Source organism: Ursus maritimus, unplaced genomic scaffold, assembly GCF_017311325.1.
Source record: "Ursus maritimus isolate PB19 unplaced genomic scaffold, ASM1731132v1 scaffold_19, whole genome shotgun sequence".
NCBI lineage: Eukaryota > Metazoa > Chordata > Mammalia > Carnivora > Ursidae > Ursus > Ursus maritimus.
This window is the reverse complement of record NW_024424341.1, coordinates 27300668-27324426: the sequence shown is the minus strand read 5'-3', so window position 1 is coordinate 27324426 and position 23759 is coordinate 27300668. Positions and strand designations below refer to the sequence as shown.

Sequence of the window (23759 nt, the reverse complement as noted above, 5' to 3'; positions counted from 1 at the left end):
GCCCTTGCAGATGCTACAGACCCCGGCCCTGGCTTTCATCAATGAGAATCTCATTACAGACCGCAGCAGACTGCTTCACAGAGGACCCCAGCAGCTTTTCTGTTGCTGAGGAATCCAACGGCTAGCACGGCAGATTTTGCCATGAGATTTTCACCCCACAGGTTTTCATGCTCACAGATACCAGCTACCTGAGTCCCTCCATGCTCCCTCCCCACCAAAACCCAGGATCTACACTGCTAGCCTCAGCCTCAACAGCTATGTGCATGCAAGATGGCAGCCTAGGGCCCCACAGCCACTCCCCAAGGCTATGCATGTACCCACATCCAGCTACTGCAGCCACACAAGCACATGTGGACAGTTAAGGCCCCCAGAATTGCTTGTAGACTCAGAGATGGCCCTGACTCCAGTAACTGTCTATACTGCCACAGGCGGCCCAACATAGAAGCGCCTGAATAGATAAAGCAAATATTAACAGTCATAAAGGGAGACACAGACAGCAATACAATAGCAGCAGGGGACTTTAATACTCTATTTTCATCAATGGATAGATCATCCACACAGAAAATCAATAAGGAAACACTGGCTTTAAATAACACATTAAATGACATGGACTTAATACATATATACAGATCATTCCATCCACAAGCAACAAAATACACATTCTTCTCAAGCACACATGGAACATTCTCCAGGACAGATCATGTTAGGCCACAAAACAATAAAATAAATAAATAAATTTAAGAAGACTGAAATCAGATCAAGCATCTTTTCAAACCACAGTGGTATGAAACTGGAAATCAATTACAAAAAGAAAACTGGAAAATTCCAAAATTGTGGAAATTAAACAACATGCTATTAGACAACCAATGGATCAAAGAAGAAATCAAAAGAGAAATCAAAATATACCTTGAGACAAAGAAAAATGGAAATACAACACACCAAAACATGTGGAATAAAGCAAAAGCAGTTCTAAGAGGAAGTTCATAGCAATAAATGCCTACCTCAAGAAACAAATCTCAAAATCTCAAATAAACCACTTAATCTTAAGCCTCAAGGAACTAGAAACAGAACAAATGAAGCCCAAAGTTAGTAGAAGGAAGGAAGAAACAAAGCTCAGAGTGGAAATAAATGAAGTAGACTAAAAGGATGACAGAAAAGATCAGTGAAACTAAGAGTTGTTTTTCTTAAAAAATAAACTAAATTGACAAAAGTTTAGCTACATTCACCGAGAAAAAAAGAGAGGTGGCTCAAATAAAATCAGAAATGAAAGAGGAGACATCACAACTGATACCAGAGAAATATAAAAGATCATAAGAGACTATTATGAATAATTACATACCAACAAATTGGACAACCTAGAAGAAATGGATAGATCCCAGAAACATACGACCTACCTAGACCTAATCATAAAAAGAGAACATCTGAACAGATTACTAGTAAGAAGACTGAATTAGTAATAAAAACCACCAAACAAACAAAAGTCCAGGACCAGACAGCTTCACTGGTAAATTCTACAAAATACTTAAAGAAGAATTAATACCAAGTCTTCCCAAACTCTTCCGAAAAAACTGAAGAGGAAGGAACATTTCCAGACTCATTTTACAAGGTCAGCATTATCTTGATAACAAAACCAGACAAGAATGACACAAGAAAACTACAGGTCAATATCTGTCATGAACATAGATGCAAAAATCCCCAATAAAATATTAGCATACCAAATTCAACAATATACGAAAGAAATTACACACTATGATCAAACGGGCTTTATTACAGAGCTGCAAGGATGGTTGTACATCTGCAAATCAATTAATGTTTTACACTACATTAACAAAATGAGGGTAAAAAAATCATATGATCATCTCAATAGATGTAGAAAAAACATTTCACAAAATTCAACATCGATTTATGATCAAAACTCTCAAGAAGTTGGGTATAGAGAGAACATACCTCAACATAAGGGCTATAAATGACAAGTCCACAGCTAACATCATATTCAATGGTGAAAAACTGAAATCTTTTCTCTAAGATTAGGAATAAGACAAGGATGCCGATTCCCACCACTTTTATTCAACATAAGTCCTAGCCAGAGCACTTGGCAAGAAAAAGAAATAAAAATCATCCATGGGGCGCCTGGGTGGCTCAATCAGTTAAGTATCTGCCTTCTGCTCAGGTCATGATCCCAGGGTCCTGGGATGTGGCAGTGTTGGGCTCCCCCTGCTCAGTGGGGAGTCTGCTTTTCCCTCTCCCTTTGCCCCTCCCCTGCTTGGGAGTGCGCGCGTGCGTGCACACACACTCTCTCTCTCCCTCTAATAAAAATGTTTTTTTAAAGTCATCCATATACAATGGAATATTACTCAGCTATCAAAAAGAACGATTTCTCAACATTTGCTGCAACATGGACGGCACTGGAGGAGGTAATGCTAAGTGAAATAAGTCAAGCAGAGAAAGACAATTATCATATGATTTCTCTCATCTATGGAACATAAGAACTAGGAAGATCGGTAGGGGAAGAAAGGGATAAAGAAAGGGGGGTAATCAGAAGGGGGAATGAAGCATGAGAGACTATGGACTCTGAGAAACAAACTGAGGGCTTCAGAGGGGAGCGGGGTGGGGGAATGGGATAGGCTGGTGATGGGTAGTAAGGAGGGCACATATTGCATGGTGCACTGGGTGTTATACACAACTAATGAATCATCGAACTTTACATCAATAGCCAGGGATGTACTGTATGGTGACTAACATAACATAATAAAAAAACATTAAAAAAATAATAAAAAATAAAGTCATCCAAATTGGAAAGAAAGAAGTAAAACTGTCACTATTTGCAGATGACATATTATATACAGAAAATATGAAGACTCTACCAAAAAACTGTTAAGAGTTAATAAAAAAATTCAATGAAGTTGCGGGATACCAAATGAATATACAAAAACCTATTATGTTTCTATACACTAATAAAAAACTATCACAAGAAAAATTAAGAAAACAATCCAATTTTCAACTGCATCAAAAAATAAAATAAAATACCTATCAATAAATTTAACCAAAGAGGTAAAAGACCTATACACTGAAAACTGTAAAACAATGATGAAAGAATTAAAGAAGACACAAACAAATGGAAAGATATTCCGTGTTCACAGATTGGGAGAAAATATTTGCAAATGATTTATCTGGTAAGGGGTTAATATCCAAAATACATAAAGAACTCATACAACTCAATAGCAAAACAACAACAACAACCCAATTAAAAAATGGGCAGAGGATCCGAATAGATATTTTTCCAAAGAAAACCTACAGATGGCAAACAGGTACATGAAAAGATGCTCAACATTATCTATCATTGGGAAAATGCAAGTCAAAACCACAATGAGATATTTCCTCACACCTGTTAGAATGGCTATTATCAAAAAAACAAGAAATAAGTGTTGGTGAGGATGTGGATTAAAGGAACCCTCATGCACTGTTGGTGGGGATGTAAATTGGTGCAGCCTCTATGTTTTACTCCACTGAAACAGTATGGAAGTCCCTCAAAACATTAAAAATAGAGCTACCATATGATCCAGCAATTCCACTTGAGTTTTTAATCTGAAAGAAATGAAAACACTAACTCAAAAAGATACCTGCACTCCCATGTTCCTTGCAGCATTAGTCACAATAGCCAGAACATGGAAACAGCCTAAGTGTCCAATCATGGATGAATGGATAAAGAAGATAAAATATTATTCAGTCATTTTAAAAAAAAGGGACATCCTGCCATTTGCAACATGATGGACCTTAAGGGCTTTATGCTAAGTGAAGTAAGTCAGATGGAAAAAGATAAATACCATATGATCTCATTTATATGCACAATATTAAAAAAATTTTTTTTAACAAGCTCATGAATACAGAGAACAGATTGGTGTTTGCCAGCGGCAGGATTTTTTGGTCTGTTTCTTTTTTTTTTTTTAAGATTTTTTTATTTATTTGAGAGAAAGAGACAGAGCTAGCGAGAAAGAGCTGGAGCAGGGAGGAGAGGTGGCTGGACTCAGGGCTGCATCCCAGCACCCTGGGATCATGATCTGAGCCGAAGGCAGACACTTAACTGACTGAGCCACCCAGGTGCCCCAGTGGCGGGGGTTTTATATATATACATATACATGGTTAATAACACTGTGTTATATTGAAAGTTGCTAAGAAAGCAGATCTTTCACATCATAAGAAAAATATTATAACTGTACAGTGATGAATATTAACTAAACTTATCATGATAATTTCATATATATATATTGAATCATGTTATACACCTGAAACTAATGTCATGTTATATGTCAATTATATCTCAATTTTTAAAAATAAAGCAGAGGGGCGCCTGGGTGGCACAGCGGTTGAGCGTCTGCCTTCGGCTCAGGGCGTGATCCCGGCGTTATGGGATCTCCCTCTCTCTCTGGCTGTCTCTCTCTCTGTCGAATAAATAAATAAAATCTTTAAAAAATAAAAAAAATAAATAAAAATAAAATAAAAATAAAAATAAAGCAGAAATCGAGGAGCTAGAAAAAACAGTAAGTAAACCAAAATAGCTGGTTTTTTGAAAACTAATCAACAACACAGAAACTGCTGACTTTTAAAAGATGAGAAAGCACAAGCACACAAAAGAAACAAGGTCAAAACAGGATTTTTGTAAATCATGAGACTATTTTGTACAACTATATGAAATAAACAACATCCTAAACAAGTGAATTATGTAAAAAGAAATATAGAAGTAGAAAGTCATAAAAGAGCTCCACTACCAAAAAGACGCTAGGCTCAGCTGATTTCACAAAGTCTACCAAACCTGTAAAGATCAGATGATGTTAACGCTACTTAAATTATTTCAGAGCATTGAAAGAAAAAATATTCAAATTATTTTTATAATGCAAATTTAACATTGATTCCAAAACCAAACACTGCATAATAAAAGACAACTATAAACCAATCTCATTTATTAATATTAATGCAAAAATTGTAAATAAAATATTAGCAAACAGAATCCAAAAATCCATCATGATCAAGTAGTATTTATTCCAGAAATGTAAGAGGGGTTCAGTATTTGGAAATCTATTAATTAATCATTTTAACAGAACTAAAGAGAAAAATATACTCATCTCCACAGATTTTAGCAATGGAAAAACAACATTTATGTTTTTTAAAAGCCTCAAAATATATATATAAATAAAAATAAGAAAATAAACTTAAAAAAATCAGCAGCTGATATAATGGGAACAGACCAGGACAACAGTTCTCCAACCACAGTCTGTGGCTCCAAACCAAGACCTTATTTATTTCTATGCTATGGCAATAGTTTTACTGATGATGGCAATAGTTTTACTGATGCTGCAAAAGCCGTGGTGGGCAGAACTGCTGGTAACTTAGCACAAATCAAGAGAGTGGCACTAAACTCCTCTCAGGAGTCACTGTATTCTTCAACACACATGTTCATAGTGGTGGAAAAAAGAGCGATTTTTTTACTTAAGAATGTCCTGGATGAAGTAGTAAAAATAATTAAATTTATTAAGTTTCAACTCTTGAGTCCATGCCTTTAATATCCCAGATGAAGAAATAGGAAGTACGTAGAAAGCACTTCGTAGGATGGCTGTCACCAGGAAAAGCATTTGTGCAAGTGAGCTGCAAACTGAAGTTGTGTATTTTTCATGGAACATCATATTTACTTGGAAGAACAACTGGGAGACAAACCATAGCTACTATATAGTTGGTAGTTATAGTTTATAGTTATAGACTTGGGTATTTGACAGATACTTCCTCAATAATTAATAAGGGGAGCTCTCATTTCAAGGAAAACAACAGATAGTATTTGTCGCTGAGAGAGAATTCAAGCATTCAAGCAAAAATTAAAATTTTAGAAAATTTTTGTCCACCACCCTGAGTTTGACAGCTTCTCAATACTTAGATTTTTTTCTGATGAGATCAGCAGTGATGTTTAAAAATGCTATTTTTTTTGGTACCATATAAATCAAATGCGTCAGACATTTGCAAGATCTGCATAACTCAATGAACTCATTTTCCAAATGACCAATTCGTGGGGTTACCAAACCACGTGTGAGTAAGCGATCCCTTCAAAGTGCAAGACAGACCGATGCATTTTAACAGAGTACAAAAAGTTCATTAATATGTTCAGATTCTTCTTTGCAACCAACTTTTAAGAAACTATCACCTGTCAAGTTTTGGAGCAGCATCAAAGAACATCATAATTACCCAAAAAGGTTATTAAAATACTCCTTCCTTTTCCAGATTTTCTTAACTACTTCAACTAAAACAATGTAACGCAACAGACTGAATATAAAACAGATATGAGAATCTGTCTTCTATTATGAAGACAAAAAAGATCTGCAAAAATGTAAACACTGCCATGCTTCTCACTTTTGTTTGGAAAGTTATTTTTTGTAAAATGTATTTATGTTAACACAATAGTTTTATCAGTTATTTCTCAATTAATTAATGAAACTTAAAATTTTTAACAGTTTAGCTTCTGACACGGAACATCTCAACAGATATAATCCAGTGAACAAAAGTTCTTCGGATTCTTCAGTAATTTTTTTTTTTTTAAGATTTTATTTATTTATTTTGACAGAGAGAGACAGCCAGCGAGAGAGGGAACACAAGCAGGGGGAGTGGGAGAGGAAGAAGCAGGCTCATAGCGGAGGAGCCTGATGTGGGGCTCGATCCCGGTACGCCGGGATCACGCCCTGAGCCGAAGGCAGACGCTTAATGACTGAGCCACCCAGGCGCCCCATCTTCAGTAATTTTTAAGAGAGTTTACTGAGTCTTGAGACCAAAAAGCTTGAGAACAACTGCACTGTAGACATTCCCATTAAGGTCAGGAAGATGTCAGGTATGGGCAGAAATATACAAGATGACAAGGGCATACGTTGTGCCAGAAAGTATACAAGCTATCACAGACTGTTTGAATTATGTAAAAAATGACGTGGGTATCAACTTGAAGGAGCCCTTCCCCCACTCACCCAAGTCAAAATAGAGTAATTTGAGCATCAAATGAGAACAGTATTTGTAACTGATTAAAATACGTCAAATACATAACAATCCATGAGCACCTAAAGATAGTTAAAAAAACACACACAAAAAATTTCATTGGGGCGCCTGGGTGGCTCAGTCGTTAAGCGTCAGCCTTCGGCTCAGGGCGTGATCCCAGCGTTCTGGGATCAAGCCCTACATCAGGCTCTTCCAATGGGAGCCTGCTTCTTCCTCTCCCACTCCCCCTGCTTGTGTTCCCTCTCTCTCTGGCTGTCTCTCTCTCTGTCAAATAAAAAAAAAAAAAAAAAAAAAATTTCATTAGTCACCTTTGAGGGTTGCTAAAACATCACCTTATTTTTCTGAAAACTTAAGTGTTTTAAAAAATGAAGCACTCCTCCCATGTTTTTCCTGAACAAACTATTCCCCCCCAAAAATAAGTGGGTGACTCTAATATGTGTTATAAAGTCCAATTAATACTGAAGAAATGTGGTTAATCATTAATTTGCAAACTCTAATAGAGCTAAGTATCAATACCCATTAAATGCTAAAATGATTAAATGAAAGATCGATAGAAAAATGTAGTGTATAAATAAGGTTGACATCTGAATCTGACTGACCTTAATGTCACTGAGAGGGGGCAACTAGCCATTTTGTGCTTCATGATCTGACAAAAAAGATAGTACACAATATCACTTATGAAGTTTTCTTCCAAAGGTAATCAATCCTCTGTATCTAAGTACCAATTCATAGGAAATATGTGGCATGGAGGTACAAATCAAAAGACAATCAGCCAAATTCAGCATGTGGAAAAGTACAGGACAGTTAACATGGCTTAGAAAAGAAAATGTTGGGCTACAGAATGGGGTGAGGGACTTCTAATTGCACATTAAGCAAATACAATGGGCCAACCTTATTCGGGTCCTTATTTGAACCACCTACAAAAAGGCACTTTTGAGACAACCTGGAAAATTTGAACATAGACTAAGTATTGGGTGATATTAATTTTGTCACATGTGATAAAGTCCTTATCTGTTAAGACAGATTTCATGAATCTGTTTTAAAATACTCCATAAAAAGGGGGGGGGTAGGAAGATAAAGCAAGTTAAGCAAAATGTCGGTAGTTAATGGAACCTGGCCGAGGGTACATGAGGGGTTGTTAACATGATTTTAATTTTGTGTATGTTTGTAAATTTTCTATAATAAAAAAATCAAATAGTATTCTGAAGACATCTGTATTTGACCATATGAAATATAAGTATATGCCATAGCACCCTGCCCTTGAATTCATAATTCTGGAAAGAAAATGAAAGAATGGAGAAAAAAGATAGAACAATGGAATATTGATTAATTTAAGGTAATGCTCAGATTGAATGACTGAAGCAGTAAGTGCAACAGCTCCAGGAAAAGATTCGTATTACCGGAGTTATCAAATAGTTACAGGAATGATGTTTACTCTAAAAAAAAAATCACTAGGATATGTTTGTGCTTCTTTTGAAATTTCTCAACCAGTCTAGTATGCAGACTAATTTTTCAATCCTGAAATGCACTGGAAACAACAGAAATTCTCAAAAGCCGAGACAATAAAAGCACATCTGTCTTGCCCAGTAAAATAATTTGGTGTTGAAGCACAAGCTTAAATAGCAAAAAGAGGCAGATATACATGTAAATAAAATATGTTTATCCACAAAGGTCTATAGAATCATTTTAGCAAAAATAACTTTCCGGCAGAATGTACACAAATAGTTTAGAGAAAAAGAATAACCTCTACAAATGTTTTCCTTAATTGTATTATGACAAATTTAACCCACAAATCAACAAGGCGGCTGCGATTTTAAATAATAAATAATACTAAAAGTCTGGTAACAGGCTACACTGATGCTGCTACACTGGGCACACAATAAACACAGAATTCCACCTAGCTGGTCTATAAAGATACTCTGGAAAGACAGCAAGAATAAAGTCCCAAGAAAATTAGAAAAAATATTACTCTGGATACAACTTGTCAATAAGTATACAACCTGTATGTGACCACAAGCACATCAGACTTATAAATAAAATTTTCATTTGAATAAGATTAAATGCTAACCTATGCTCAATGACAGGTAATTTCTAAATATTTTTACTAATATAAAACAGCGGGTATCTTCACCACATCTGTGGTTATAAAGCAGCTTCACCTCTTCCCGAAACATTCTAGTATAAACTTGTACTTATCCAAAGATAAGTTATGTTGATCTTCTGTATTGGTTCAAACTAAGAAAACGAAAGTAGCAGATTGGTGGGGGTGGGGGGCAGACCTCCTTATTCGAAGATTGCTACTTTATATAAACTAAAGAATGCACTGATTAGAAGTACAAAATAACAATCAAGAACTCACTATAAATTTTGAGGATTATTGCTTTAATTACATGCCCAAAAACATACCTACATATTATGAGTTACTGTGTGTTGTATGCTCTTAGTTTACTTGCTACTTGGCCATTAGGCCAGCTCTAAAATATGTTTACCATTCAAATAGAAATTCATTAGGGAATACTAAAATTTTTGTTTTATGATTAGTTCTGCTCCTAAAATCAGCCTGAAATGAGTTTAATCCAGTAAAAATAAAATAAAATAAAAAGGTGAGGAGGCCTATTATCAAATAATACAGTCTCTATTTTCAATAGTAACTATGGAGTAAATTTTCAGTCAGGCCTTGCGTATCTGTACCATCTACATATGGTAATTTTTCATCATTTTAATAGGGGATAACATTTACATTAAATCTAAGTTTTGTTCAAAATGTATTAAACAGGTAACAAAGGACATTTAAATAAGGCCTAACTATATGAGTTTAATTAATGTTTTTATTTTTTAGAACATAAAAATTAGCAAAAAACCCTCATGCTTTAAAATCTTTGTAAGCATATACTACTTTTATAAAAATGATAATCATTAATGTTTAAAACAATTAAAAAAGTGAAACTAAAAATGTCCTATTTCTTACTTTCATCTAGAAAGCAAAAATACACTAAATGAAATTTCAGTGTTGCCCTTTTATTTGCAAATCAATTTAAATATGGAAAAGTATTTAAACATGGAAAATAAGATTTTGGTTGGGTTGATAATCAACATTTTCGTTTCTAAAAATATGAGAATGTAAGGGATTAACTGATTTCATTTACCCATGCCACAGTAGTATAACTATAATGAGTTCAACTGGAAGTGAAAAATAAAGTTTACGTATTTTTAAAGACCAGATATAGTCTCATCAAAAATAAGTAAGATAACAAAAGCATCAACCAACTTTTTTTCCCAACTCTCCCTAAATTTTTTAAATGCTTCTTTCATTCCACTCCAAGATCTCTGCTGTAGAAAAAAATTTAATACAAATCTTTTTAAACAAAATAACTATTTTAAAGATGGAGTAAATCCACAAATTCGACCTTTAATTTATTCCAGAAAAGATATTTTCAATGAATTTAAATATTTAAGTAACATTAGGATAATATATAAAGGCCTCCACTAAAATATAAAACTTCTTCTTAGGGAGAACAAAAATTAACATTGAAGAAATTAAATTTATAAGACCTATTTCTCATCTAAGTTTTCTAGAAAACACATTTGTGAAGTTTACATTTTCTGGCTGTTAAAAAATTCTTTTCAAAAAGCACCACGATTAAGTAAAAAATCTCAAGATCTACAAATAAAAAGTTTTTTAAAATAAAAGTAACAATCTTGATATACAAATCACGTCTCACCTTACAGTCTTCTTGTCATTCATTTTTTGGACAGCACTTTTCCTCCCCTTTTTCTCAGAGAAGTTCCTATAAGTCATTGGTACCTGTCCTCCACATCCAGTTCAATCTGAACCTTCAAGTCCTATCTCACCTACAGAGCAAATATGAATCCAAAAAATCAGATGAACAGCAACTGATTCGAAAGACAAGTTAGATACCAAAATATATTCTAATATACACCAGTATGCCATATATTCCAACAGAGATGGATTAGTGTTAAAAAAACAACAAAAAAAAAACCCTAAGCATTCAATGGTTATTTGAGGTGCTTAAAAGAAAGTTTTAATACCAGTAACCCTGACCTAGGCTCTCAACTTCATTCGAATGAACTAGTTAAAATAAGCAAAACTAAACTGCATCATTGTATTGGACCAAACCCACCAAGGCATAAAGACTCTTAGGTGCAAAACGTTTTTCCAAGAGTGGTTTTTAAGTCTCTCCTGGTAACCAATTTTCTGTCAGACTTCTGTCATTATACAACTGGAACTGCTTCCACAGTGACCAGTAAGAAATCACAATTCTTCTGGAAATCTACCTCCAGGCCTCCACACCCTCCCTGGCAAGAACTCAATCTACCCCCTTATCCTCCCTCCCTTAAGTATTCAGTTTCTTTCCTGAAGTAGAAATTCCATAAATATTACAATATTAAGGACTAAATTTTAATGAATACAAATCAGAGGAAATGAAGGAACATTAACTCCCATTCAAACCTTCCTTAAAAAAAATGTTTCCAAGTTATATTTTTAACTTCCCCCATGAGTCTCTTTAAAAAAGACGAACACAAAATCTCTCTGCTAATGACTTTATTCATAAATCTATAATGGAACTCAAAAATAGCAAAGAACATGAAAAAAATTCAGATTAATATTTATCAACCAAATATATCAGAGAACACATCTATTTTTTATATCACTAACAAAAATGTCTAAAATGCACATGTGAGAATATAAACATTCTCCACTTTGTGGAATTTCAAAGTAATGAAGATCTGCTTAATACAGTTTGCCAGAAAAGCTCATTTATACTGTCAAATACATATATTTCAAAAGAAATCAGACACAACTGATAAAATAACCATCTCATGGTTAATCTTTTGGTAAAGTGCTACTTTCAAAGAAATAAGATTTAAAAAATTTACATGCTGAACCATCATTCTGGAAGTGTAAAAATTTTTCTTCAGGATTCTCTATGTTCATTACATTCATATGTCCCCAATATGAGTCCATACACACTATTTTACAATCTAAAAAAATCCGTTAGCGCACAGATTATTTCCTGGAAGTTAAAGATTACTAAACCATTGCTAAATGAAGCTTTTCATGATACAGGTATGTACTAGACACAGTGATTTTTAATTGTTTTAAACATGATCTTTGGTTTGAAGCTGTCCTGATATCCTTTCTGGCTGGATGGCTGTGGTCATTAAAATATTCATAAAACAGCACATAGCTTCATTTGAACCACGCGAGTAAATCGGGTCAATGGCCTAAAGGCAAGAAATGGCAAATTCAGAGCATCCTGAAAGAGGAGTTCCCTGAATCCACAACTGATGTGGTATTAAAGAAAACCAGCGCTGCTGAGAGTGGTTCACCTCCTTTCATCGAAGACCTCTCTCAATTTATTAATAGCATTAGCCACTGAGGAAACTAGTTGGAAAAAAATCTAATCCGGATGAAGGCACATGGGTGCAAATCTTGAAACAGATGGATAAGATCAAGTGAACTGCTTAAATAAGTATGTGTGTGTCCATCCCAACTGTATATGTGCATCTCATGTTTCAGGTTGAATGTGATCACTGTATAGATTGCACCACATGGAAAACTCTATGCCTAGAGGCATATATATGAGATCAGAATTAGCTGGTAGTTTTCCCGAAATACTGAGACTTTCAATGATACAAAAGTTAGCCTTTCCCCCAATTGAAAGGTTTTAAATAGCAAAGGGCTGAAATAACAATGGAAACTGTAGGAAGCCATAAAGTTAAATCTCAGAAAGGGCAAGTTCAACATCACAGCTGAAGGCTGCCGATGATTTCTTCTCTCTCTCCTTGAATAATTACATGCAAATGCCTTTTAGCAATGGCAGCATTCAAATCCCACAGAAAGTCAAGTAGTGCCCCCTTTAGGAGCACCTCCATGGGCACAAACTGTAAAACCTGCTGGGGTGCGTCAGATTTCAGCAAAGAGCTCAACAATTCATTCACGTTCTGCAGATACTGGAAAACGGGATTTGGAAGGTCCTGATAACCAACACACAGCAGGACTGCACAGGTCTTCAGGGGCTCAGAAGCAGTGGGACAAGAAAATGTGATGAATCTAAAACAGCTGTGGAGTACAAAGATCAAACCAGCCATAAATCTGGTAAAACAAGAAAGTACAGGCAAAATCATAACATCTCCTGTATGAAGCTGCTGCAGCGAATGTAGAAGGCAGTCCAGAAACAGCTGCTGGTAAGTCGGGTCTCCATCATGAAGCAACGAGCAGCTGAAAGTCATGAGTTCAGCTGATTCCAGGAGGTGAACGTCCAGTGGTATATGCGTTCTGGTATCACGGAGGGTTGGAAGGCCCACAAGCAGGCACTTTATTTGGTTGCTTGGTTCTACCACCTGCTCATCCTGAAGGCACTTGGTAAGGCTGAACAACTCAGAAAATATCAGTTCTTCAGTAAAAATGTGACAAGAACAGTAATACTGCTTTTTGGGCCAGAACTTGGAATCCAAATTCAAGGGTCCTCCTAATGACTTTTCAATTGCTTCATTAAGAGTCTTTAAAATTTCACCATCACAGAAAGGAGAACACTTTACCTTTGGCAGTTTCTTTCCCTCTAATATATGCCATAAGTGCCACTCAAGATTGGAAGCTGTCCCTTCTAAGACAGAACTTTGCCCAGAATGATACACAGCATGTTCTTCCGCCCAACTATTAAAGTATCCTTTGGCCACCTTATCTTTCCACGAAAGGGTTTCCAGCATTTTCCTTTCATTATAGGTTTTAAAATATCTGTTCCTCTGCCCAAACCATTTTGTATTTGTACTACAACCAATATTAGATTTTTTCACTAGCCAATTATTTCTGGAAAGAGGCTTCAACTGAAACTTTTGCATGAAATATTGAACAGCACAGTCCCTTAAATTATTCAGCTTTGTTTGTTCCCCTTTTCCCATACACTGAAACAGACGAATGTTCTCAGAAATAGTCTCTAGCTGGTATTTATGAAAGAACATACAACATTCTTCATGCCTTTTAAGAAAAGATTCGGGAATCACATGATGGGGAAAGAGAGCTTTCTGGGTCATTTCCGTCCCAAAATTCAGCACCATCTTAGATAACAGAGGATGGATTGCCTCTCTTCCCTTATAGTGGAGACAAACCACATAGACTTCTGAGTTCCCTGCCTTGCTAGTAGCAGGTTTAAAAACGTGGACTTGGTCAAAGGAACAGTTTAGCAGGTACATCAGGTTTATGGAACAATGTTCAAACAAAGTAAACATCTTCAGAACAAAAGAGCCACCATTTCCAAGAGTCATCAGAGCAGTGACAACCTCACAGTAATGCAAAGAAGAGACTAAAGCTTCTTGTTCACCTGGGTTTCCTTGGCAATCAAAACTCCCATCTGCAGTGATCAAGTGAATGGTAGCCATGTTGCTTACGAAATTCTGAAGTCCAGTCAGGTATTTCAAGGTCATGATATCACCAGTGTTATCTGGACCAAAGTACCACCACTGCAAGGTATTCGCAATAAGTCGGTCATCCATAATCATCATAAGATTGTCATTTGCTTCATGGTATGGATTTAAAGTATTAGCTACCCAACTCCAATCACAGGGGAATCGATGGGATTTTAAGTAGTGATTGAGACTAGCTATAAAAGCTCCAGGAGCTTCACAAAGGTGGAGAGAATTCAGTTTTCCATTCTGAAAAGCCTCCTGTGGAATAAGTGGAAAGCTGCACAAAATTTCATGAAACTTACACCATGCTTGAGTACAAAGTTCAGCGTTCACAGATTTTTTCACATGAGAAATTATTTTTCCAGCTTTATTAGTGAAAGCAGTGTGTTCATGCCACTCATCCAATTTCTTATCACTCAGTAGGTTTTTTACTTCATTTAGGGAGTTCTTCAAATCAAGCAATGTATTAAATTCCGTGTGGTCACAAGTGAAAATCTCACTGGGATCTGGTAACTGCCACTCATTATTAAGTGGCTTGCCATAAGAAAAGTTCTTGGCAAAGAGTTCAAAAATGTCAGCAAGAACATCTGGGCTGAATGTCTCTGGGCTGAATGTCTCAGGACTTGAACCCAGTGATGGCTTTCTGCACTTACTCATTTTCAAATTAAATTAAAATCTAGGAAAAGAAAACACATAATTAAATGAATCAAATTTATTAGTGAGTGAAATCTCATCCACAGCAAATCAGACCATACTCATGACAAACCACATAAAATGAGAAGGCTAATGTCAGCATATTGTTACATAATGAGGCAATTTGGAATAAGGAAAGAGTAAAGGCTTTTACATCCAACAGACCTGAGCTCAAATCCACAGCTAAAAAGTGGCCTTGGGCAAACTACATCTTTGAGTCTCTTATTTAAAAGATGAGGATAAAACACGCCAGCACATAAAAAGTATATAAACGAATATTCATCAGTGATGGCAACTCATAGTAGTAACACAGTAATCCATCTAGCTCCTTCCCAAAATTTTCCTCTACCCATGGCTGAGACACCACCCACATGGCCCCAAACACATTCTCAGACTAGTAAGAGTCATCCCTTGACCTTTGATCAAATTTTAACAAGTAACTTTTAGCTTTTTTTAGTTCCCTCCAAATCTCACCTCCTTCCAGGAGAAGATCCTACACCTGAACCCATTACTGGTGTTGCTACCAAGCCTCTCTGCCACCACACACTTATCCACCCACAAGGACTGCCAAATACACCTTCCATCCAGATCTCACACTCTTGCTAAGACATGCACTTCGGGGGTACCAAATCACCTTTACAGGCCACCAACTAACACTTATCACCATACTGCTTGGTAACTGTGGTGTACCTGACTGCTTAGCCTCTATTCAGCTCAATGCTGAAACTGAACTAGAGTTCAACCTGGCATGTCTCTAAACTAGATTCCTGTCTCATCTGCTCAGACAGCGCCGTGCCTCCACTATAAAATACTGTATCTTCTTGCACTAAAGCATAACACACTTTGATAGAGGATCTTTAAATTGAAGAAATATCCTCACCGAATATACAAATTATAAACAGTCCCCCCCACATTCTGTGTTCTAACGCCGCCTAAGAAATCAAAAACATCCGTCTACTGGAGAGGGAAAGAGCTATAAGGGAAAGAAGTATGGCTTAATGGCCTAGTGTCGGCCTAAGTCATATATCCCAGCAGATAGAGCTGTAAGTATTACACAGTACTTGTTGGCTCAATGTTAATTAATAGGTCCTTTGGTTCATAAGCTCTGCATTTACTTAGCATATTCAATGCATTCTACACCAGTTTTTTAAACAGAATCTAAATCTGTCAAACACAAAAGACTGACAATGAAACCACCATCCTGCAAAAAGCCAGTGTTTGATGATAAAAATGGGAAACAAAGGTGAGCTAATGCCACAATAAATACAATAATATCCAAAAGACTGTATTCTATTAGCACTTATTTTGTACTGTTCTTTTGGCATACTTTTTTCATCTGCTTATATTTTGTTTAAATTATTTACAACCCTGTATACTCCACTAGTTTGTAAGCTTCTTGAAGTAACAAGTATCTTCTTAGTCATTTGTTTGCCACAGTATATTTACAATACACATAGAGTATACTTAATAGTCACACTTGCCCATCAATACCTTTTTCTTATCTTTTTTTTTTTTTTTTACTGTTAGAAGCTATACTCAGATTTTTTTTTTAAGATTTTATTTATTTATTTGACAGAGAAAGAGACAGCCAGCGAGAGAGGGAACACAAGCAGGGGGAGTGGGAGTGGAAGAAGCAGGCTCCCAGCGGAGGAGCCTGATGTGGGGCTCGATCCCAGAACGCCAGGATCACGCCCTGAGCCGGAGGCAGATGCTTAACTGAGCCACGCAGGCGCCCCTCAGACAGATTTCTGAAAGAAGGCAAAAATGAGGCATTGCCACATTCATTAAAATACTAAATAAAAGCACAGGAAAGTTTATTACGAGTTATTCTGTCTTACTTCCCACTGGGCTTACTGGAAACTACAATGTTTAGATCGCAACTATATTCTATTTTGGAAAAAGTCTGATTTTAGTCTAATTTCACAGACTACTTAATGGCTGTAGGTGACCTCTGAAATCTTACCTAACTTAATAGATAATTACATTCACACGAGAAAAACTAAAGTGATTCAAACACTCCATTGTTCTTCCTGGCTATACCTGTGGTACACAAATCAAGATTATATCTTATATATTTACAAAAAAATTATAGATGTTAAATATATATATAAATAAAATAATGCTCAGGTCTATAATCCAACCTTTATTTCCTCCAATCGATTCCCAGAATCCACCCACCTCCAGCTACCAGCCTCCTGATTATAGACATGGTCAATTCTCCGCTCGATTACTGCCATAGCCTTCTAACTGAACTGGTCTCTTCTATCTTTGCCTCCTTTGGCTCCCCATTTCACTCAAAGTAAATGCCACAGTCCTTACGGTAGCCCACAAGGACCTGGAAGATTTCTGCCCTCCAGCCCCAACCTATCTCTAACCTGTCTATAATTCCCCTTATTCATTCTGCTCCAGCCACACAAGTTTTATTGTTGTTCACTTAAACACCAAGTGCATTGCAACCTGCAAGTCTTTATCAATCCCTCTACCTGGAACTCTCTTCCTTCAGATTACCTGCACAGCTAACTCCCTCACCTCCTTCAAATATTTACTCACGTGTAATTTCTCTATGAAACCCACCCTGACATCCTAATCGCATCTTGCACTACCACCAATGGTAAAGGTATGGACCTAGTTGTACTTTTTTTCCATGACTCTCTTTTCCTTCTAACATATGATTTGCTTATTATGTTCATTATTGTCTTCCCCAAACTAGAATCTAAGCTCCACAAGGCAAGGATCTTTGTTCTGTTGACTCAATTATCACCCCGAGGTTACAACAGTGCTTAGTATATAGTAAACACTCAGTGAGCATTTATTGAATAAATGAATGTATATCATACTTAGCACAAACAGCACTCCTCTGATTAGGTTCTGAATAGGAGTCATATTAAAGCACTTCACTTCACTCCAGCACTTCAATGCATGACCAAAAATTTAAAAAACAACAAAACACGTGGTTTACAGAACAGAAGAAAAAAGTTTCCAGTATGTTCCTCTGTCTCCTTCATTAAGCACTCCATAGAGCTCTGTGGCATCACAATTCTGCTAGGAGGGTATTACCATTCTTGTTTTGCAGATTCGAGTGGAAAAGTCATGTAACCCCCTGCCCAAAGCCCCAAAGGAAATACCTGCAAAAGTCGTGGGCCGGGCACAAAACCCCCAATATCTCATCAACAGCGCTCTCTCCAATTAACGCTGTAATACAAAGGAGTTTTATTGTTGTTCACTTAAACACCAAGTGCATTGCAACCTGCAAGTCTTTATCAATCCCTCTACCTGGAACTCTCTTCCTTCAGATTACCTGCACAGCTAACTCCCTCACCTCCTTCAAATATTTACTCACGTGTAATTTCTCTATGAAACCCACCCTGACATCCTAGAAGTGTTTCTGGCAACTCCTCGTCCCAGCAACGGTGAAAATAATAGCTAGAGTCTATCCACCGCTTTACTTTGGGCCAGGGGCACCCAAGACCTCGTTTCACCTGAAGTGTGTCCCAAGCTCCATTCGAGCGGTCCGATTCCCTCCTGACCTGGAAGAACCTTAGTCCCAGCCCCGCCTCACCCTTTGCAAAGTCGAAGGACTACCAGGCCTCGGAAGCCGGGTCTGATTACCTTCGCTCACGCCCACCTCGGCCCCCCGGGTCTAGAGAGGCGGCGCTTCACTCTCTCTCCTCACTCGAGGGAACCATCCTCCACTTCCGCTCCCAGGGCTGCTTCCCGGAACGGTCGCTCCTAAAGGTCTGAGGCGCCTAGGTGGCGCGCCGAAAGGCCGGGAAAAAGGCCCTGGCCCGCCCTCGCAACACCAGAAGCGGGAACCCACCTCCAGGCCGCGCTGCCGCGGAACGTCGACAGACCGCGGCCCGAGGGTCCTGAAAGCCACATTGCGCACGCGCTTCAAGGCCGGGCTGGCGTCACGCGTCAACGTTACGCACGCCGACGACGGACAGCGCCGAAGCCCTCGCTCCCTAGGTTTCGTTTCTCCGCTGGGTATTGGAGCTGGGAAGCGCCAGCCTCCGCGCCCACGGCTTCTATGGCAACGGAAGGTTCTCGCGGAGGCGGGGCGTCCTTTGGCCCCGCCCCTCGGTGGGGAGGTCGGGAGGGCAGGATGGGGCGGGGCAAACCTGTCCAGGACACGCTGGCTCCGCCCACCCGGCCTTCGAGCGGGGAACCCTTGCTTTTTTTTTGTTTGAAGTTAAATTGTTACCAATTTATTTTTTTATTATAATAATATTTTTATTATATTATGTTAGTCACCATACAGTACATCCCTGGTTTTTACAGGATGGGGCGGGGCAAACCTGTCCAGGACACGCTGGCTCCGCCCACCCGGCCTTCGGGCGGGGAAGGCTTTCTAACGCTGTTAGGCAGAAGTTGGTTTGTAACAGGTGGAGTTAATGCTGGTGCTTGAAAGACAATATGAGGTTAAAAGCCAAACTAGGCAAACTGCGAGATAACACTCTGTTATTATAACAAATATATGTTTATAAACCAGGAAGGAAAAGACAATCTCAAAGGAAAATTGGGCGAAAATTTGAACAGGTCATCCAAAACAAGTAAAACAGCCAGTAAATATATACAAAAATTTTTAACCTATTAAAAAAAAAAGAGTTGGAAATGAAAACAATAAATTTCCTTTTCACCCAATTCAGCAAAGATTAAAAAGATCAATAATGACCACTGTTGGTGAGAATATGGAGAAATAGATTTATATGCTGTGGGTGGGCATAAAAATTGGTATAATCCTTACAGAAGGCAAGCTTTAAAAAGGCCTTGCACCTTAGCCAGGCGATTCCCACACCTAGCAATCTATCCTTAGGAAACAAACTGGCACTCCTTTGGACAAAATGTTCATTTCAGCACCTTAATAACAACAATAACAAAAACTGGAAACTCTAAATGTCTACTTTAAGGGAATTAATTAAATTCTTCATGGTACATCCATATAATGTGATACTATTCAGCCACTAATAGGTTATATGTGTCAACAGTATCGTATAAAAATAGGAATATATAGAGCTGTGTGTAGAGTTTGAACCATTTATGTATATTATATATGTACATAAAATACATTTTACAAGTCCTCCAGGATGTGCATCAATTGAGGGGAAACAATTGTCTTTTCAAGAAAATGGTGCTAGGTCATTTGGATATTCATATGGAAAAAACCGTATTTGGACTCTTACCTCCATCATAAAAATACATTTCATTTGGGTTGCCAATCTATATTTAAAAGGCAAACAACTCTTTTAGCAGAAAACATCTTTGTGAACCTGAAGTAGGCAAAAAGTTTACAACAAAGCAGGAAAAGCACTAATCATAAAGGGAAAATATATAAATTGAACCGTATTAAAATTAAGAATGTCTATTCACCATAAGACACCACTGAGAGTGAAAAGACAACCTACAGAGTGGGAGAAGATCTTTACAATACATATGTATGACAAAGACCTTGTATCCAAAATACATAACTCCAACAAATAAAATAAGAAAAGATGCCCTAGTGGAAAAAAATGGGCAAAAAAAAACAGAACAAAAGATGATATCCAAAAGTCCAATAAACATATGAAAAGATGCTCAACTTCATTAGTCTTTGGGGAAATGTAAACAAACATCTTAATGAGTTACAATTATACATTATACTGGTTAAAACAAAAAAGACAAAATATAAGTGTTAGATAGCATGAAGATCAATCAATGGAAGGCTGTTTGGAAGGAAAAGATCTCCCAGGATCTTCCAAATTCACAGGTTGGTTGCCCTTTTTTAAAAAAAAAAATTTTTATATACAGTCAAATGCTGAAATCCTACATGTACTATTCAACCACTTTTGCCAAACACCTATTAAATATTCCAGAAAGTTCCCTTAACCCCTTTCCCAAGCAATCTCACTCCCACGAAGCAACCACTGATCTGTTTTATATCATCATAGTTTCGTTTTGCCTGTTTTAGAATTTTATATAAATTCAGTCAATCAGTTTGTTTGCAGTCCATTTCCACTCAGTAATCTTTTTTTTTTTTTTTTTTTTTTTATTGTAGGGGAGAAAAAAATCTTTTCCTTCTACCCTTCTAAATTCTCAGCTGGGGCTCCATAACAAAACATAGATTAACAACAGAAAAGCATGTAAATTTACTAACATGTTTTATGTGACATGGGAGCCTCCTTGTAACAAATGGGTATGAGCTAAGAGTAGTACAGTGGGGGAAATTTAGCAAGGTGTGTTCATCCAGATTCCTCTTGAATTCCCTCCATCTTCAGAAGTAAGGATGTTCCTTTCCTCCAGTTATAGGGAGGGCATATCTCACATGAGGATCTTGTGACCTGCTTCAGGGCAAGGTCAGAGGGTCCTTCCTGCACCTGCCGTTTCTCAAATTCTGTTAGCTTAAAATATTTAATATGCCAGTCACCATATTTGGGGGCAGCATGTTCTGCACCCTGTTAATATTCACCCATGTCATTTTATGCATTTGAGGTTCGTTCCTTTTTATTGCTAATTAGTATGCCATTGTATGGATGGACCATAATTTAGTTATCTATTCTTTTGTTGATGCACATCCGAGTTCTGTTTCCAGTTTGAGGCAATTGTGAATAAAACTGCTATGAACATTCTAGTACAAGACATTTCTGTAAGCATATGTTTTCTTTACTCTTGGGTAAATAGATCTATATGTCACTTTGAAGAAACCTCCAAACAGTTTTCCCAGAGTACTTGAACAATTTTACATCCCTACCCACAATACCTAAGAATTCTGGCCCTTGTAGACGCCGCCCAGCCACGGTCGACCCCACCTTGTTCTTGGACATTGCCAGGGACGGTGAGCCCTTGGACTGCGTCTCCTTTGAGCTGTTTGCAGACAAAGTTCCAAAGACAGCAGAAAACTTGTGTACTCTGAGCACTGGGGAGAAAGGATTTGGTTATAAAGTTTCCTGCTTTGACAGTATTCAGGATTTATGTGCCAGGGTGGTGACTTCATACACCATAATGACCCTGGCAGCAAGTCCATCTAGGGGGAGAAATTTGATGAGAATTTCATCCTGGAGCATATGGGTCCTGGCATCTTGTCCTTGGCAAATGCTGGACCCCACACAAATGGTTCCCAGTTTTTCATCTGCACTGCCAAAACTGAGTGATTGGATGGCATGCATGTGGTCTCTGGCAAGGGGAGAGAGGCCAGGAATATTGTAGCAGCCACGGAACACCTTGGATCCAGGGATGGCAAGACCAGCAAGAAGATCACCATCGCTGATGTGGACAAATCTTATAAATTTGACTTGTGTCGTAATCTTAAGCACCAGACTCTTCCTTCTGTAGCTCAGGAGAGGACCCCGTCGCCCCATCTGCAGAAACTATCCTATAATCTTTGTGTTCCCTGGGGCAGATCGATGGGTTCCATACTTTCCTTATCCCCCTCCAAGTCAAGTTAGATTGCAGAGTTAAGTTTAGGATTATAAAAACTAAACAACAGCAACAAAGAATTCTGGTTGCTTCACATCCTCACCAACTTTTGGTGTCGTAAACCTTTCATTTTAGCTATTGGTGGAAGTTGGTTGCTTTTTACCTCTGATTCTTAATAAATATTAATTAAAAATGAAAAGCTTTGTATATTGTTCTTTTATGGGACTAGATGCTAGAGGAGGGCTATATGATCCCCTAAATACAATTACTATGTTCCCTGAGGTTTATAAATATTATCAGGAGTATTTCAAACAACAAAGCATATACTGAGCCAGGCTTTACTAAAATAATCACAACATTAACTAACATTTTTGAGTACATAATATGTGCCAAACATTGAAAACTGCCCTTTTTTTATTCATTTAATCCTCTCAACAACTCCATGAAGTAGATACATGCATTTTCCCCCTTTTATAAACAGAGAAATCAAGAATCAACATGATTAAGCGATTTAGTAAAGGTCATGGAGTCAGTAAGTAGGAGTCAGGGTTTCAACCTAGTTCTGCCTCATTCTAAGGCCAATCTGTTCTGCAGAGAAGTCCTAGAAATTGCCTCTAGTAATTTAAAAACCACTTTATAGTCCACATTCGTGGCAAGAAATGCTCATATGGGGCCAGTAGTTTTATTAAAAATGATGAGTTTCATTTATTTTGTCCTAAGAGCAGGAGGGTTTACAAAATTTGGGGTATAGATGAAATGTTATGAATGAATAAAATTGGTATCTGAAAGTTTAAAAAGTTGAAGGAAAATACACTGATGTATTTGCAAAGTTGGATAAAAATGCACAGTTAATGTGACTGCATCTGGTATCGACTTTTAAATATGTACTTTAACAAACACACATTAAGTATCTGAGTGGAAGCTAGCTACAATTAATTACTCTCTTCCAGTTCCAGAGTGTTCTTTATACTCAACTGGCATGACAACGAGAATACAAGCAGCATACAAGAATTAAAACAACCAGCTCTCCAGCCACTGCTCTGATTATATTTCTCTGTCAAAGCAAACAAACAAAACTGCTTCTGTGGTCATTTACCACCAATCAACTTGCTGAGTCTCTAACTACATCTTCAGACAGATTCTGTGGAGCGACCATGTATAAATCATGGATCCAAAATCCCAGAGGGAGTTGTCTGGGATGACGGAAATGTCCTATAGCTTGATAG

The 23759-nt window shown here is 37.5% G+C and overlaps 2 protein-coding genes and 1 pseudogene across 3 annotated transcripts in view; 1 reads left to right on the top strand and 2 right to left on the bottom strand.

The window, feature by feature from the left end:
- HYDIN (HYDIN axonemal central pair apparatus protein) overlaps window positions 1-18866 on the bottom strand; it is a 394665-nt gene extending 375799 nt beyond the window's left edge. Inside the window, exon 1 of the mRNA XM_008702363.2 lies at window positions 18754-18866. The gene's annotated coding sequence lies outside the window, so the exon portion shown is untranslated. The remainder of the gene's footprint in view (window positions 1-18753) is intronic.
- CMTR2 (cap methyltransferase 2) lies at window positions 11577-19087 on the bottom strand. Of its 2 annotated transcripts, none has more exons than XM_008702365.2 (2): window positions 18962-19087; window positions 11577-15127 (listed from the first exon to the last, which is right to left on the bottom strand). In XM_008702365.2, the coding sequence occupies exon 2, from the start codon at window positions 15106-15108 to the stop codon at window positions 12793-12795; it is 2316 nt and encodes a 771-aa protein (XP_008700587.1). In that variant the 5' UTR covers window positions 15109-15127; window positions 18962-19087; the 3' UTR covers window positions 11577-12792. The 2 variants fall into 2 exon arrangements, with proteins under 2 accessions (XP_008700587.1, XP_008700586.1); XM_008702364.2 differs by lacking the exon at window positions 18962-19087 and adding an exon at window positions 18754-18887.
- LOC103673699 lies at window positions 16375-22719 on the top strand (annotated as a pseudogene).
- The last annotated feature ends 1040 nt before the right edge of the window (window positions 22720-23759 follow it).